A 17,335-nucleotide genomic window follows, 5' to 3' on the forward strand; every position below is an offset into this window, starting at 1 on the left:
CATTGATATTACAATAATCCTGTTTATCATGGTTAATTAGTTCCAGACCCGACGGTAATAAGTGAATTTCCACAAAGTAGGATTCCTTCTTTATAAATTTCATAGTTTGCACATAGAAAACCTGTTTATGACCCTCCAAATTCAGGTTTTAACATGAAACTCTAGACATGAAATAACACCCTTGTAGTCACTTTTACATTAATATTTCCCAATATAGTACAATCAGAGAATATAAGCCATTCAGACAAATAAAACCTGTGTGTGTTGCAATAAGTGTTCTGGATGAATTGATCGCCAAGGTGTTTCAGTGTTGCATTGTGTTGCAGTATGTACAGTAGTCAAAAGATCCTGTATGACAGGAGCGCTCTGCAGCTTTTAAGAACCTACTGCTAGATACTAGTCAAAGATCTATATGACATGAGCGTTCTTCTGTGTTCAAAGAACTACTGCAAAAACACCAACGAAACATCCTGTAGATGAAAGAAAGATCTGTACAGTATTTGCCATGAGTCATCATGTGGGTCATAGGTCAGCATCTTGGTCAGTGAATCATCATAAGGGTGTCATTTCATGCCTAGAGGGCGCTAATGTTAAAAACCGAATTGAGAAGGGCCTAAACAGGTTTTCTATGCTTTAACTACGAAAATATTTGATTTATAAATAAGGAATGCAACTGTGCAGAAATTCACTTATCAAGGTCAGGTCTGGAGGTAATTAACAGAGACAAAAGAAAAATAGTGAAGGAAGAGAGATTTAATAGCCCAGCCCTGCTCTAAAAGGTTACAACAGAAGAAAGAAATGTTATCATACGAGAATAAAAAGTTGCGTTTTCTGACGCCAGCTCTTGATTTCTTTCACCCTGTAGGTGCGGCCGAGGATAGCCACGTGACAAGACGCAAACCAATCAGGAACTCCCTGTGACGCCCAACCAACTCGCCAGATTATGGTACGACGACGGAGGTTGCTGGAAGGGAGGTCGCTCCGCTTGGGGAAGAAGTCGCTTTGTAGTCGTGGTGTTTACCCCTTGGGGAGGCGTTCGCTTTATTTGCTTTTGACTAGGCAAGTGTTTGCGCCTAATGTTTTTTAAAATTGCTGTACGTTTGTCAAGCATCTTTGCTTGACGCTGCTAGCTAGGTTTGTCTTGTTAGCTCTTGTGACGAGTCTCTAGGGTAGCGGATGAGCACGTGAGTGATGCTCTTATTGCTAACGCTACATTTAATGTCATATTCTCACTATTAACTTATTTGTTACTGCTGTTTTCTCTCAAATATGTATCCAAAATATTTGAGTGAACTCACATTTTCATAGAACATTGAGGTGAGGCGTTGCTAATGGACTCAATAGTGCATTTGTCCACTGCTTCCCTCTTGACCAGGAAGTACTTAATGTACATGCTCATTGGTTAAGAGTTACTAGTCTAATCATCTGCATTGTGGATGGAGTCATTCAGTTGACTTATGCCTTTTTGGTTTTAACATACTGCAAAACTCATCATATTTTTCAAGCACACCTGTATCCTGTTGAAAATGTACATATTTTAGGGGCCCCAGGCACGACCCTCCCAAAATGATCCCCCGCTCAGTAGCGCCACCTAGAAAAGGTGCCCCAATTGACAAGAAATGCAGCACACGTTTGATATGACCAGATGCAAACCATGCTGTAAAACGCACAGGTAGCCAGACATTTTGGATTTCAGGTGGGGATTTGTGCCAATTTCCAGAGGTTGTTTTTGAATGAACTACTCCTATGGAAGCTGCTGGATCACCACCAAAATTGAGCCTCTTTATATTCCCGTCTGCATCCAGCTGCAGCCTCCATAGTGACATACATTTTATGGCTTAATAGCTCTAAACAATGTTTTACCAGTCATCATAGCCTGCTGGGATAAATCCCAGTTAGCTATCGTGCAAGCTGATTTCTTGCTCAGAAACTTGCAGACTTCAAACCACTGAATGCACATGTAAATGGTCTTTCACTTGTATAGTGCTTTTCCACCTCCAAGGCGCTTTGACACTGCTAGCACATTTACCTACTGATGACGCAGCATCAGGAGCAACTTCAGTATCTTGCCCAGGGGCACTTCGACACTATCACGGGAGGACAGAGGAGGTGATCGAACCTTCAGGTTGGGAGACGACCACTCTACCACCTGAGCCATGCAATGTCTTATCAGCAGTCAAATATTCAGTTAGATTCGTGTCAACAAGATGGCTTAATCTCTCCATTTGTTTATAGAGTAAAAGTATTTCCTGGACCAGTTGGGACAGTTGCACAGACTAGTTTCTCCAGCAGTCAGCTTGTTGCATTTCCTCCAAAGGGGATCTTATACACTCGAGGAACTGGGCAAGAGGGAGAGCAGGTCTGACTGCATGGGGACACTTAGAAAACTGGATTGTCGAGCCTATGAGTGACACCTGTAGTTATGTAGCAGTAGGTCTGTGTAGGCTCTCAGTCGTACAGGAGTTGTCCATCGAGGAAAAGGCTTCTTGAGACGTCATCTGTACTTCTGTGTAGAAGGTGTCAGACGTTTCGCTCCTCATCCGAAGAGCTTCGTCAGCAAACTAATAAGTGCTGGTAGCTTAGGCCTTAAATACAGTAAGAGTGGGCGGAATTGGTGTGCCAACACCCTCCTCCTATTGGTTCGTTACACTAAGCCTGGGCGGAGCAGTGGTATAATCCTATCCTGTTATTCACACCTACGATAAAAGGGAAGTGTCGCTCCCTGAGTTGGGTATGAACGACTCTGATACTGGCTTGTTAGCATCTATTGTTCTGGCTCGGCCCTGCCTTCACCTCATTTGCAAGACTAAGAGCTGTGGGTTTTGGTCTCAGTAACCTGCTAAACACAGGGTCCAAATTAAACCTCAAACCACCATTCCGATTCAATGATGGGTTCTGTTGTTTGACAAAAATAGCTTCCTTTACTCCTCTTTCAAACCATCTGTTTTCTTTGGCCAAAATCTTAACCTCGCTGTCCTGAAAAGAGTGATTGGTAGCTTTCAGGTGTAGATGTACTGCTGATTGAGGACCACTAGCATTGTCCCTGCGATGTTGATAAAGCCTTTTTTGGAGCATTTGCTTAGTTTCCCCAATGTAGTGCTCTTTGCATTCCTCATCTTTACAGTGGATGGAATAGACCACATTGCTCTGTTTCTGGTTTGGAGCCTTGTCTTTAGGATGCACTAATTTTTGTCTCAGGGTATTTACTGGTTTGAAATAGGTAGGAATTTTGTGTTGCCATAAGATCCTCTGGAGTTTTTCGGAGACCCCCGCTACATAAGGGACTACCACTCCTCTCCTTTTTGCTTCTGTGGGCTTTTGGGTTTCTTTCCCTACTCTCTTCTTTTGACATTTGTTAAAAGCCCACCGTGGGTACCCACAGGTTGAGAGCGCTCTCTGGACATGTTGTGTCTCCTTTTTCTTTCCCTCAGCACTAGTTGGTATTTGTTCCGCTCTATGTTAGATGCTAACAAGCCAGTATCAGAGTCGTTCATACCCAACTCAGGGAGCGACACTTCCCTTTTATCGTAGGTGTGAATAACAGGATAGGATTATACCACTGCTCCGCCCAGGCTTAGTGTAACGAACCAATAGGAGGAGGGTGTTGGCACACCAATTCCGCCCACTCTTACTGTATTTAAGGCCTAAGCTACCAGCACTTATTAGTTTGCTGACGAAGCTCTTCGGATGAGGAGCGAAACGTCCGACACCTTCTACACAGAAGTACAGATGACGTCTCAAGAAGCCTTTTCCTCTATGTAGCAGTAGGTTTTAAGTCATATGTCACATCTGTTTAGATATAGGGTTTTCAGTTAGAGATTCATGCGAATTGTATAATCAGTTTGGATCAGTCGCCCTCTAGTGAATCTAAACAGAAGATTGTCTTTGCAGGTCTAATGTGTCAAATCCTGTCGTCATTTATAGCAACATTAAAAAGTGTTTAAGTCTGTCTGCAGTGTAACTGGTCCATATTGTAGTATTTAACTTGCACAGAGAAATTATGTTTGAATGAAGACTTTTGCAGCACCATATAGTAAAATAAGCAGAAAAACCTCAGTGAAGAAACAGGGCTACTTCGTGTAATAAGTTTTGTCAGGTTTGTGGTTATGTGGCCCAACTTGACTCCTTTAACCCTTCATGGTCATGTAGTTTGCTGCTGCTTTTTACAAATTTATTAGAGATTTTGAAGACATTTGTTAGCATAACAAGCTTGTCCATTCATTTGTATTACAGTATATGATCACACTCACAAGGCACTTCATTCGGTACCCTTGCCTGCACAGTCGAATGTTCCAGATGGTTATTGGGCTTCATCTTGATTGCTTTAATGGCAAGCTGTTGATTCCTTCTCCCTAAAGGACCTGTGTGATCAAGTGCTGCCATGTCGGCGAAAGCCATCTCGGAGCAGACTGGAAAGGAGTTCTTGTCCAAGTACATCTGCACCTCGGTGGCTGTACAAAACCGGTTCCGCTATGTCAGTGTTACCGCTGAGACCAACTGGGCTCATCTCATGCAGGAGCATCCATGGCTGCTCACAGAAGTACGACAAAGTGCAACTTATAACGAGATGATCATGCAAGGACATTTTAAGTAAACAGTGCATGCTTTTTATTATGCATTGATCTTTAGGCCTCTGAGTTTTAATTTCCTGTCACAGATCTTATTAAACCAAGCCAGGATGCATGCTTTTCTTCTTGTTCACTATCTTCTGACTGGCCTTTATCCAAAGAAATTGGTGGTGAAGCCAGACCAGCTGATCAAGCGACGCGGTAAACTGGGACTGGTGGGAATCGACTTGGACCTGCAGGGTGTTCAGGAGTGGCTCAAAAGCCGCCTCATGAAGGAGACCACCGTGAGTGTGCCCCCTTTCAATTAAAGTCGGAAATGCTTGTTTTTATTGTGCATAATATGGATAAGAATGTTAGCTGCAGCCTTTTGTCCCATTAGTGCCAGTAAGTGGAGGACTTGTTTTTTCCCCCAGGCATGAGTTTGCATATACGTTTGCTACCAGGTCACAAGTGTTGTAATGTGAGTGGAGGATGGTTGGTCTATTCTGGTCCGCTATACTTGCGAACATGTTACACTGCATTGGAGCGCAAAGCAAGGCGTCCCTGCCCTTGACACTGGCTGATGTTCCCATGGCAGGGTGTGACATTGTGTTTTCTTAGACAAGGTTAGACATACAGTACGTGATGTGTGATACGAAGTGTGTGTTTTCAATAGGTGGGTAAGGCAAAGGGTGTGCTGAAGAACTTCCTCATCGAGCCATTTGTTGCGCACAAACAGGTACTTCAATCACACATGGTGGAACCTGTAATGTTGACCATTTGTTTACATTTGTTTACATTTTGACTCATTTTTTTTAGCACAAAACCTTTTAATGTTCTAAGTTTAACATGTGTAACTGTAACAACTTTCATTAAAGACATGTGACAGAGGCATTACACATGACACTTTTTAATATTGTTAATTGCTGTACAAGTGGAAAAATAAGTTGTATCATAAATCTTAACAATCATGTACTTTGAGGGGTACATCTTTTAGTACAGAGGAAAGCGCTATAGAAACGTGATATGTATATATTATTGTTACATTCTTTTCTCATTTCATTATCGATGTAGACTTATTGTCGCTATATTGCACTAAGCAGCCGTGCGTGTGCGTGCATGTGCGCCTCTTCAACACAATAAATGAAATATCCAATTGTCGTCATCACATGTTACCTCTTTGCTTTCACTGGCGCTCTTATTTTGGTCAGTTTCCAAATTGTTCGACCTCACCGGTGTTGTATTTAAGGTTGATTGGGACTGCAGAATTGTTGCTGTGCCTGTGTGCTAAACTGCGGTTGCACCCTCTTTTTCTTTTCTTTGCCGACCAGGAGGAAGAGTTTTATTTGTGCATCTACGCCACACGTGAGGGTGACCACGTGCTCTTCCACCACGAGGGGGGCGTTGAAGTGGGCGAGGTGGATGCCAAAGCCCAGCGGCTGATGGTTGCCATTGATGACAAGCTCAGTGAGGATCAAGTGACACAGCAGCTGCTCACACACGTTCCTGATGACAGGAAAGAGTACGTGGTGCAAACTCCCCACCACAATAAAGTATCCCCTCTGTCCAGCTCTTACAATGACATTACAGTACCCCATTTTCAAAGGGAACATTCTGAGCTTTTTTGCTCTTAATCTGATTAATTTCCTCCTCCTTTTTAGAATCCTGGCCGGCTTTATAGTGGGTCTGTTCAACCTCTATGAGGACCTCTATTTCACCTACCTGGAGATCAACCCTTTAGGTATTTTTCACTTACAGCAAAGCTAATTATTATAAATACTACAAGTGGAAACCTTTGAGCTTTCATTCATCTAATTAGTAGTTCCCATAGTTTTTACAGTCGCATACCCCTTCAGACATTTGATCTGAAGCCTTGTACCCTCTTCTCCTGCATCCTTAAAAAAATAAACCTTTTTATCTTAATTAACTTGAAATATTGAACATAATCAATTGGTTCATTCATTTTACAGTAATTCCGTGTCAAATGTATTTTGCATGGTCACATTTTGATAAAGTTTCACATGAGCACTCATAAATAGATAAGTAATCATCCTACATGTCTTTTATTCCAGTCTGATCTTGGCATCCTTCGATTTGAATGGCTAAATTTGAGCTTGACTTTTTTTGTCCACTCACAATGGCTTTTGTTTAAGTCTGCATATTCATTTAATACCAAGGGGAATGTTTGACTATCATGATAAATCTGTATCCGAAGTACAATAATGCTTACAACCAACGGTAAAGCCTCATTTTCGGGGGGAATCCCCACTCACAGTGACAGGTTTTCACCGCTGCATCGTGTGGGGATTGGAACACCAATATAAGTGAAATCTTCAAGATGAAACACTCTTCGTAACGTTCTTGCGGCATGAGGCGTTCAGGCGCACTAGTAATTGTAAGTGTTAGGCACTAATTGTTTTTTATTCACGTACCCCTTATTACAATTGGTGTACCCCACTTTGGGAACTTAGGATCTAAATTAATTAAGTACTTAAAGCTGGTTACATACACTCCTGATCAAAATCTTAGGAGCAGTTGAAAAATTGCTAGAATTTGCATTTTGCACATTTGGATCTTAATGAGGTTTTAAGCAGAGCTACAATATTCAAAAACAAGGAGGGGGAGTGAGACGACAAGCACTTTGAAAAAGAAATTTATTGAAAACAACAAACTGAAATAGGCTGTTTATCAGCTGATCAAAAGTTTAAGACCATCGCTCAAAAAATAACAAAAAAACTCTCCAAACCAGAACAAAAAATGTCCTCAGTAGGACTCAGTAATGAGTAGCTCCACCGTTCTTGTTAATCACTTCTAAAATGGGTTTGGGCATGCTTGATGCGAGTGTTTCCAGGAGGCTAGTGGAAACATTGCTCCAAGTGGTGAAGATGGCTTCACCAAGGGCATCAACTGTCTGGAACTGATGGCCATTTTTATAAACTTCCCTTGCCATCCATCCCCAAATGTTCTCCATGGGATTTAAATGAGGGGAACATGCAGGATGGTCCAAAAGAGTGATGTTATTCTCCCTGAAGAAGTCCTTGGTCAAGTGAGCATTGTGAACTGCAGCGTTGTCCTGTTGAAAAACCCAGCTGTTACCACACAGACGAGGACCCTCAGTCATGAGGGATGCCTGCTGCAACATCTGCACGTAAGCACCCGCCGTTTGACGACCCTGCATCAGTCAGGGTCAGTGTTCCACTGAATGAAAAAGCACCCCAGATCATGATGGACCCCCCTCCACTGTGCCGGGTAGAAAACATCTCAGGTGGGATCTCCTTGTCATGCCAGTAACGGTGGAAGCCATCTGGACCGCCAAGGTTACATTTTTTCTCATCAGAGAATAAAATGTTTTTCTACCTTTCAATGTCCCATGTTTGATGCTCCCTGGCAAAGTCTAAACGGGCAGTTTTGTTGCGTTGAAGGAGACGAGGTCTTTGAATTGTTTTTTTGTTTTTTTAAACTCTTTTCCCCCAGATGCCGTCTGATGGTTATTGCGCTGCAGTCGGCACCAGTAAGAGCCTTAATTTTGGTCGAAGACCGCCCTGTGTCTTGATGGACAGCCAATCGGATCCTGCGGCTCAGAGCAGGTGTGAGGTTTTTTTTGATTTTATTTTTGGGTCTACCACTTGACTTTTTTGCTCAGGATCTTTTCAAAAAAATGTACTGCGCCCAACCTCAGCAGCAAAGGCACACTGCATGAGGCCTTGCTTATGCAGCTCGACAATCCGACCACATTCAAAAAGAGAAAGCTTCTTAGCTTTAGCCATCAGGAGGGCATGACAGTGTGAATGCCTGACAGAAAATTAACATTTTTAGCAGATTTTGGCTTTAATAGTCTGTGGTCTTAGAAACTTTTGATCAGCTGATAAGCAACCTGTTTCAGTTTTTTGTTTTTGTTTAAATTACAAGTTCCAAATGTTTTTGTCTCACTGCCCCTTCTTGCTTTTGCATAAATGTGCAAAATGCAGATTCTAGCAATATTTTCAACTAGTCTTAAGATTTTGATCAGGTCTGTATTTGAAGATCTTGTGAGTTAACTGAATTACTTTCCAGTCGTTACCCAGGATGCTGTTTACATCCTGGACATGGCAGCTAAGATTGATGCCACAGCTGATTATATCTGCAAGGCCAAGTGGGGGAATGTGGAGTTTCCACCACCTTTTGGTAGAGAGGCCTATCCAGAGGTGAGACTATGAACAGTTTTGTGTCATTGCTCACAATGCACATCATACATTGACTACACCCCTCACATTTTAGTAACATGACATTTTATTATGTCTCTCTTGTGTTGCCTGCTATCTCGACAAAAATGGCTGTGTGTTGAGTCAGTGGTCATGTGTTGAGTCAAACCAAGATTACTTTATATAGTATTGTCGCTTGAAAAGTTACAGTATACTGTAATAAAAGTGGTTCTGAAATGCGAGGGATGTGCTCACTTTTTTTTAGATACTGTACTTATATAGTAAATGATCTGTCTCTTGTAGGAGGCCTATATAGCTGATCTGGATGCAAAGAGTGGAGCCAGTCTCAAGCTGACGCTACTAAACCCTCGTGGCAGGATCTGGACAATGGTGGCAGGGGGAGGTGCTTCTGTAGTATACAGGTATATTTTGTTTACTTAAGTTTTTTTTTAGTTGTCACCTTGCCATATATTGACTTGTTTCTCTATGTGGAGCGACACCATCTGTGACTTGGGCGGTGTGGACGAGCTCGCAAACTATGGCGAGTACTCTGGTGCACCCAGCGAGCAGCAGACCTATGACTATGCCAAAACTATCCTGTCCCTCATGACTCGTGAAAAACACCCAGAAGGTGGGTGCAGGCCACTCACTGTGTTTAAAAGAGATTTAAGAGTTACATGAAAGGCGCCACAAGCGCCCCGCTCATGCTGTGTGTGTTGCCAGCAATAGACTCCATGCTTATGTATGTCACTTGAGAATCAAATTTCTGTCTTCACTCCTGTGCCCTCAGGCAAGGTGCTGATCATTGGAGGAAGTATTGCCAACTTTACCAATGTTGCAGCCACCTTCAAGGTGAATAGAATGATAATATACACTGGCCACAACATTAGGAACACAGTTCTGATGTACAGACTCACACCATGTCCTCCACATAGCCAATATGTGTCTCCATCCTCAGGGCATCGTTAGGGCCATCAAAGACTACCAAGGTCCTCTGAAGGAGCATGAGGTCACCATCTTTGTTCGACGTGGTGGCCCCAACTACCAGGAGGGGCTCAGGGTGATGGGGGAAGTGGGTGAGTAGAGCGACAGGCAAAGGCTTTAAAAATGTTTTTACCAAAGTAGTTTTAATCAGTAGTTGTCTGTTTTTGTTGTTGTTTTTTTGCAGGGAAGACCACTGGTATTCCTATCCATGTGTTTGGAACAGAGACCCATATGACCGCCATTGTTGGTATGGCCCTGGGACACAAGCCCATCCCCAACCAGCCGCCAGTAGATGCACATACTGCCAACTTCCTCCTGAATTCAAGCAACAATGTCATGGTATTTTAATGCTGCAACACACTATGGGGTAGGGGATATTTTAAGCACCAACATACATCTATATTCATGTTCTAGACTCCGGCTACCACAAGGACCGCCTCTTTCTCTGAATCCAGGATGTCCAATGATATCACTCCTGCCAAAAGGTGTAAAGCAGGTCGTTCAGCAGGTAACACAGTGCTCAGATAGCCTTTGCTTCATGTTAGACGCCACATTTTCTCTCACATTTCTGCTTCCTGCTTCTTGACTCCCATGATGCATTTTTTGTCTTCCTCTTTTTTTTCTTTTTTTTTTTGTTTGTTGCCACACCATCTGTCCACTCCATTCACTCACCCCCTTCTTTTCTTTGCACTTGTTTCTCTAAGACCCTCTTCATTCACTACTGTGGCCTCTGAAGAATGTGGTCACAGGTGATTGGAAAGGTAAGTTCTGGGTGTGCCCTCCCGACTGCGCTGCTTTGCACATGTACTTTACCCAGCTTACCTTACCAGAAACGAGGGTGTGTGAACATCTGCATTACTGCAGTACCTCAGTATGTTAGATTTTTTAATATCTTGCATAAAGATGTTTTTTCAGGCTCTACTAGGTGTCTCTGGCGCTATAAAAGCTACCCCTTTTTGCTAGGAAGATATGTTCAGAGCTTTAATTGCAGTGTCATCAACAAAGATTAGACTTTGTTTGAAATATAGTCTAAATTGCTTTTGAGGGCAGCAATGCTGAGCTTTGCATACTCTGATCTGCGGCGCCTATTGTTTTCACAGCTGATAGAGTTGCCAAAATAGTGCCAAATATGTTCAACTTTGGCAGGAAGATGCACTCATTCTCTTTCTTTTGTGCATGTTTGGTCCTGTGGCCTCTCAGAAGTACAGGCCTCATCAGGCTGCAGTGGAGGTATGGAAGGGTGTGACGATGCTGTTCTTTCTGTCTTCATCGCAATCTTCTTGTCTACTCAACCCCCCTCCCTGTCTTGCCTTTTTTTTTGTCTGCTCTCTGACCTTGTCTTTTCGCTGTTGTGAGGACTCGCTGTCCTGAGCGTCGCTTCTATTACCAAGTTGATGGGTTTCTTTTAGAGTAGTTAACTTGTAGGTTCAGAGGTTTGTGTGCCTAAAGTGCTGTTAGGATATTTGCAGCTCTAACTTTTGGGTTTACAATGGTGGGGAATCAATGTAATGATAATAAATTGTCTTCAGAGTGACTTTTCCTCTGTGTTGTGACCATGTGTTGTGACACCTCACCAGCCTCCTCTCCTTCTGCGCTGCATCCTCCTTTTTCCTCCCTCCATTACTGACTCCTCTGTGCTCCCAGCCAAAGCCACCACGCTCTTCAGCAAACACACCAAGGCAGTCATCTGGGGAATGCAGACGCGAGCTGTACAAGGAATGCTGGACTTTGACTATGTCTGCTCCCGAGAGGAACCCTCAGTAGCCGCCATGGTTTACCCATTCACGTAGGTTCCTCAAAATGAAATGAACCACTTTGTAATGCACACTACCACAAGACTGCAACTTATATTTGTGTCTTACTTCCAAGCCCAGTTAAAAAGTTTTTTTGGTTTTTTTTGTAGTGGGGATCACAAGCAGAAATTTTACTGGGGCCACAAAGAGATCCTGTTGCCGGTCTACAAGAACATGGCCGATGCCATGAAGAAGCACCCCGGGGTGGACGTGCTGATCAGCTTTGCGTCACTGCGCTCAGCCTTCGACAGCACCATGGAGGTCATGAAGTTCCCGCAGGTAGAAACACTTACTGCTGTGCACGTGTTAACATCAGAGATGATGTCAAACAATGGGAGACCTCTGCTTCTAGATTCACACCATCGCCATAATTGCTGAGGGCATCCCTGAAGCTCAGACCAGGAAGATGATCAAGAAGGCGGACGAGAAAGGCGTCACTATCATTGGCCCAGCCACAGTAAGCAGCCTTAAGTCATAACTATGATTTATTCATGATGGAAGCCATGGATTCTTGTCTGTCCTCTAGGTTGGTGGCATCAAGCCGGGTTGTTTCAAGATAGGCAACACCGGTGGCATGCTGGATAACATTCTCGCTTCCAAGCTTTATCGTCCAGGCAGCGTTGCGTACGTGTCGCGTTCAGGGGGCATGTCCAACGAGCTGAACAACATCATCTCTCGTACTACTGACGGCGTCTACGAGGGTGTGGCCATCGGAGGAGACAGGTGCAGGGCCTCAGGAGACGGACGCCGGTCCTCTTCACAGAAAGTCTTCATGGTTGTCGTCTCTTGTCTAGATACCCGGGCTCCACATTTATGGACCACGTCCTTCGCTACCAGGACACTCCAGGGGTTAAGATGATCGTGGTGCTGGGAGAGGTTGAGGCACTTGATGATGCTACACTGTATCAGTTGCATGATGATAAAAATGTACTATTTTCACTCAGATTGGTGGCACAGAGGAGTACAAAATCTGCCAAGGTATCAAAGAGGGCACGATCACCAAACCAGTGGTGTGCTGGTGTATCGGAACCTGCGCTACCATGTTTGCATCAGAGGTCTGTTAGCGACAATTATGAACACAACTTCATACAATGAGAAATGAGAACAATAAACATGCTTACCCTGCTTTAGCTCTGGATGGTGTAGTATTACACTCCAAAGTTTCCATTTTGCTGCAGCAGCCCATTTTCTCACTGCCCTCAGTCTCCTCTTGGATAAAATCCTTACTGTGGAGTTTTTAAGCTCGATCTGCCTTTCTGTGCCCTCTTCAGGTCCAATTCGGCCATGCCGGAGCATGTGCCAACCAAGCAACGGAGACTGCAGTGGCCAAGAACCAGGCCCTGAGGGAAGCCGGAGCTTATGTACCTAAGAGCTTTGACGAGCTGGGTGATGTCATCAGGTGAGACGTCAATCTGTATGATCCTCGCACAGAGCTTGTCAGTGGAGAGTTTAAAGTTGTCCCTGTTATTGTCATTTTGAAACAGGACTGTTTATGATGAACTGGTGGCCAGTGGGACCATTGTTCCTGCCCAGGAGGTGCCGCCCCCAACTGTACCCATGGATTACTCTTGGGCCAGGGTAAGAGCTTAATCAAGACACTTAAGAAGAAAACAGGAAAAAGCTGTCAATATTGATTAGGAACTTTGATCCTGTCTGTCCGTTTTTTCCAGGAATTAGGCCTGATCCGTAAACCAGCCTCCTTCATGACCAGCATCTGTGACGAGCGAGGCCAGGAGCTCATCTACGCCGGCATGCCCATCACTGAGGTCTTCAAAGAGGAGATGGGTTTAGGAGGAGTGTTGGGACTGCTCTGGTTCCAACGCAGGTGTGTAGACCTAATGTAGAGTCTGTTCCTTTAAGAGGACCAGATCTGATGTGTTGTACTGTGTCTAGGTTGCCACGCTATGCCTGCCAGTTCGTTGAGATGTGCCTGATGGTGACTGCTGACCATGGGCCTGCTGTCTCTGGGGCACACAACACCATCGTCTGTGCACGAGCTGGGAAGGACCTCATCTCTAGCCTCACGTCTGGCCTGCTCACTATCGTCAGTGCCCATCATGCATGCCTGATCAAGCCATTAGAAATCTTTCATCGCACTAACAAGGTTTATTCTTGCACGTTCCAGGGAGACCGTTTTGGCGGGGCACTCGATGCAGCCGCTAAGCAGTTTAGCAAGGCCTTTGATAGCGGCATGCTGCCTATGGAGTTTGTCAACAAGATGAAGAAGGATGGCAAGCTCATCATGGGCATTGGACACCGCGTCAAATCAGTAAGCAAGTTAAACAATCATGAGATGGCTTATTTTAAGAATGAAATTAAAATCTAGGAATTGCAACGTTTGGCTGATTCTAGATCAACAACCCGGACATGCGGGTGCAGATACTCAAGGACTTTGTGAAGCAGCATTTTCCTTCTACTCATCTGCTTGACTACGCCTTAGATGTGGAGAAGATCACCACCTCCAAGGTACCATCAGCTGCCATCAAGTAAACAATCCTGAATGAAACAAAACAATACTTGTAGACCTGGGGCCCGTTGCACAAAAGCAGGATTCAGACATCCAGAATAAATGACTAAGCAGAGTTCAAACAATCCAAAACAAGAGCATCTAAGCTTAATTGGTGTCACAAAGACCAAGCCAGGATGAGCAGACACAGATTGATCAAGCCAGGTGAACGAGAGCGGCCTTCTTTCCCCATTGGAAGCGGAAATCCTCATGGAGGCTTACGAGGAGGTAAAAGAGCAAATTAAAAAAAGGCAACACAGCCACAGTCATAAAACAAAGAGAGAAAGCGTGGCAAAGTATGGCAGAGGTGATCTGCAATACTACAACAGAGTACTTCCGGTTTCCCCTCGAGCCTTCTGGGTAATGTAGTACACATCCACATTAACCAACGCAATATCTTTAAAAACGTAGTCATACTCAGATTATCAATCAATTTAAATTGTAGGTGAAATTGATTTAAGATGTGAGTGAAATTGTGTAACTGTAATTCCATCACACAGTATAACTTTTATCTTGCAGATGTGTATTTGTATTTATATGGGATGTGTATTTTATATATAGTAAGTCGGAGACTGTAAATGATCCAATAATAAATGATCTCCTGATTGCAACATCTAAAATCATTTATCTGCAAATTAATGATCACAAATGTTTAAGTAATGACAGTGGGTGTAGTTGAATGTGATAACAAAGTGCAGTGGAATAACTATTCGTTTCCTTTTATGGTGACTGCTGACTGAGACAAGGGATGAGATTAAATAGATCCTGGACCTTAACCTGGCCTGGAGCAGGCTAACTCCATAGAATAAATCTCCATGGTAATTTACAGTATGCCATAACATATCCCCCTCTCCACTATTCCACTTTTGTGCAACCAACTCACGAATAAGTTATATATAATCCCTTATCCTAGTTTTGTGCAACGGGCCCCAGGGGTGTAAAAACTTTTTCCAGCAAGGGCCACATACAGAAAAATGTAAGGATGCTATGGAGGACTACTTTAATACATTAAAGATGCTAAATCCATTCCAAAACAATGGCATCTTGACACCTTAGCTTTATGTTACTGATGACAAAGAAAATGAATGTAACATCTACTGTAATTTCCGGTGTATAAGATGGACCGGTGTTTAAGCCACACCCACTTAATTTAGAGAGAAAAACAGATTTGTACATACATAAGCCGCACCGGACTGTTAAGCCGCATATGTCCATGTCGTAAAATTACATAATGGGTCGCGCACAAGTCCAAGAGGACGAGGCAGGAGGTCATGAGCTCTCTCTGGTGGCCCGGCACCTGGAAGCCGTTGGCCAATGAACTGCTACCTGTCTTGTATATTTACTAATTACCTTTTGAGTGTTAAGTTGCTGTGTGATTTTAGCGTTCTTTAGAAGTTGACACCGTGAGTCAGACTGTTATATTGAGTAATGACCTCCTGCGATTTCCAATAGGCTTGCCGTGAGTTCACTTGTAGCTCGTGATTGGCTCCTGCCAATCCATTGGTAGTTCTGAAGTATAGGAGATATCACAACATCAGAACATGAACATAAATTAGCCGCACCGCTGTATAAGCCGCAGGGTTTAAAGATAAGAAATAAGTAGCCGCTTATACATTGGAAATTATGGTAATAATATGTCTCATTAACTAATTTTTAGAATATGCTGAGGGCCAATAAAAAAGCTACAGTTTGAAAATTGCCCCAGGCCACACTTTGGACTCTCCTGCATTTTTTTTTCCCCCCATTCTAGAAACCCAACCTTATCCTCAATGTAGATGGTTTTATTGGTGTTGCCTTCGTGGACCTACTTAGGACCTGTGGTGGCTTCACACGGTAAGAATATTCTCGTCAATCCTTCATGAAGATAGAGAACGTACATCACTAATGAGCATGCTCATGGTAGACAATGTAGGCAATGGTCGGACACCAAATAGGGGCATTGTCTTCACACTGTTCAGTATTGTTTGTCATGTGACTGTTACATTGCTTCCAGTGACGAAGCTGACGAATTTGTAGAGATTGGCGCTCTCAATGGCATCTTTGTCCTGGGCCGAAGTATGGGCTTTATCGGTGAGTCTTGCCCAGGAAGAGTGTTGTCATCGCAAGCCTCACCTCTCAGTCTCACATTATTATGTGTTACACTTCAGGCCACTACCTGGACCAGAAGAGGCTCAAGCAGGGTTTGTACCGTCACCCCTGGGATGACATCTCCTACGTCCTTCCTGAACACATGTCCATTTAAGGACACACTTCCAGAGGAGGCCGTCACATCTCGCCTGCATAACATGTACGATCTGAATAAAAACAACTGCTGCCTTGGGGGAGAAAGTCATCCTAAAGGGCAGGAAGGGTATATCCTGATTGACAGTTCTGAGTAGAAGAATTACATCTAGATTTTAATGGATTACAAGGGGAACTATATTTTTAGATTTAGTTTTTGACAATATATAAACAATGGTTGAAGATGTATGTTGAGGTCAGAGCACAAAACTTACTTAAAAAAAAAAAAACAGAAGTACTTTTTTGGACAGAATTTGGATTGCTTCTCTGTTTGGACCGCATGGAATCAAGTGTTAAATATTAATGCCAAGCAATACTTGTCTAGTTTGTACTAAACATTAATCCTTATTTATTGTCATTTGCCTATTTTAGGCCATCAGATGGTTTGCTTGTGTGTTTTGTGTGTACTGCACTTCAGTTTAAGATCATCCAAATCTAGTTTCAAAATGCCTTCAAGTTTCACTCCTGCTTCTGTTTAAAAAAAACTCTTGTGAAGAACCAAAGTCACTTTATGAATATACCTTTGCTTAGCCAAGTCAGAAATAGACAGATTCTAAGCCTGGTTAAAATATCTACTATAAACACAATTCATCTTTTTAATGTGATAACTTTTGTAAGAAGCATCCCATCCCCCTACTCACACACACAGTCAAATGTGGAAGCATGATTAGGGCAAACGAGCCCAGTGAGCTTCAGTGAGAGAATCTTTTGGAGAAGGAACTATTGCACTGAAGGCGTCTCCGCTTTGAAGACTTTACTTAAGCTCGAGGTGTTATTGTAATTTCCCAATTTGCAACCTGCATTGTCAGACCTTTGTTTTGCTTGTATTTAACTGGGAAAATATGCTTTTTGTAACATGCTGTCATAATGGTACAATAAAGACCTTATTTATTTACTTTTAATTCAGGTTATTGTAGTGTTGTCAAGCAGCTGTATTCCATATTATACAATATACAGGTTAACCACAATCAGAGTACTGTATTAGGAATTGCAAGTCTACACAGTAAACTACAACCAAGAAATTTGTTGGTAAATCAAGCGTGG

General features: G+C 43.2%; 1 protein-coding gene across 6 annotated transcripts; it reads left to right on the forward strand.

Annotated features, from left to right (window-relative positions):
- Positions 1 to 874: 874 nt before the first annotated feature.
- On the forward strand, positions 875 to 17,187 carry aclyb (ATP citrate lyase b). Of its 6 annotated transcripts, none has more exons than XM_054768617.1 (30): positions 875 to 946; positions 4,359 to 4,540; positions 4,730 to 4,852; positions 5,224 to 5,286; positions 5,879 to 6,069; positions 6,209 to 6,288; positions 8,601 to 8,731; positions 9,032 to 9,150; positions 9,223 to 9,359; positions 9,519 to 9,580; positions 9,687 to 9,804; positions 9,897 to 10,051; positions 10,127 to 10,220; positions 10,417 to 10,473; positions 10,913 to 10,942; positions 11,357 to 11,498; positions 11,616 to 11,784; positions 11,858 to 11,962; positions 12,032 to 12,228; positions 12,300 to 12,381; positions 12,450 to 12,560; positions 12,777 to 12,904; positions 12,990 to 13,083; positions 13,176 to 13,330; positions 13,399 to 13,549; positions 13,631 to 13,774; positions 13,858 to 13,971; positions 15,762 to 15,844; positions 16,005 to 16,081; positions 16,159 to 17,187. In XM_054768617.1, exons 2-30 carry the CDS (start codon positions 4,382 to 4,384, stop codon positions 16,251 to 16,253), a joined length of 3,366 nt encoding a protein of 1,121 aa, XP_054624592.1. In that variant the 5' UTR covers positions 875 to 946; positions 4,359 to 4,381; the 3' UTR covers positions 16,254 to 17,187. The 6 variants fall into 6 exon arrangements, with proteins under 6 accessions (XP_054624592.1, XP_054624590.1, XP_054624593.1 ...); XM_054768615.1 differs by having other exon boundaries at positions 922 to 1,059; XM_054768616.1 differs by lacking the exon at positions 875 to 946 and adding an exon at positions 953 to 2,125.
- The last annotated feature ends 148 nt before the right edge of the window (positions 17,188 to 17,335 follow it).

This window comes from Dunckerocampus dactyliophorus, chromosome 2, assembly GCF_027744805.1.
Source record: "Dunckerocampus dactyliophorus isolate RoL2022-P2 chromosome 2, RoL_Ddac_1.1, whole genome shotgun sequence".
In the NCBI taxonomy this organism is placed as follows: Eukaryota; Metazoa; Chordata; class Actinopteri; order Syngnathiformes; family Syngnathidae; genus Dunckerocampus; species Dunckerocampus dactyliophorus.

Excerpts from the sequence above, each read along its gene's own strand:
- aclyb (XM_054768617.1), top strand. The coding sequence starts at position 4,382 with ATGTCGGCGAAAGCCATCTCGGAGCAGACTGGAAAGGAGTTCTTGTCC. Across the intron at positions 10,943-11,356 it reads CTCATCAGGCTGCAGTGGAG|CCAAAGCCACCACGCTCTTC; the intron begins GTATGGAAGGGT and ends CTGTGCTCCCAG. Across the intron at positions 13,331-13,398 it reads CTGCTCTGGTTCCAACGCAG|GTTGCCACGCTATGCCTGCC; the intron begins GTGTGTAGACCT and ends TACTGTGTCTAG.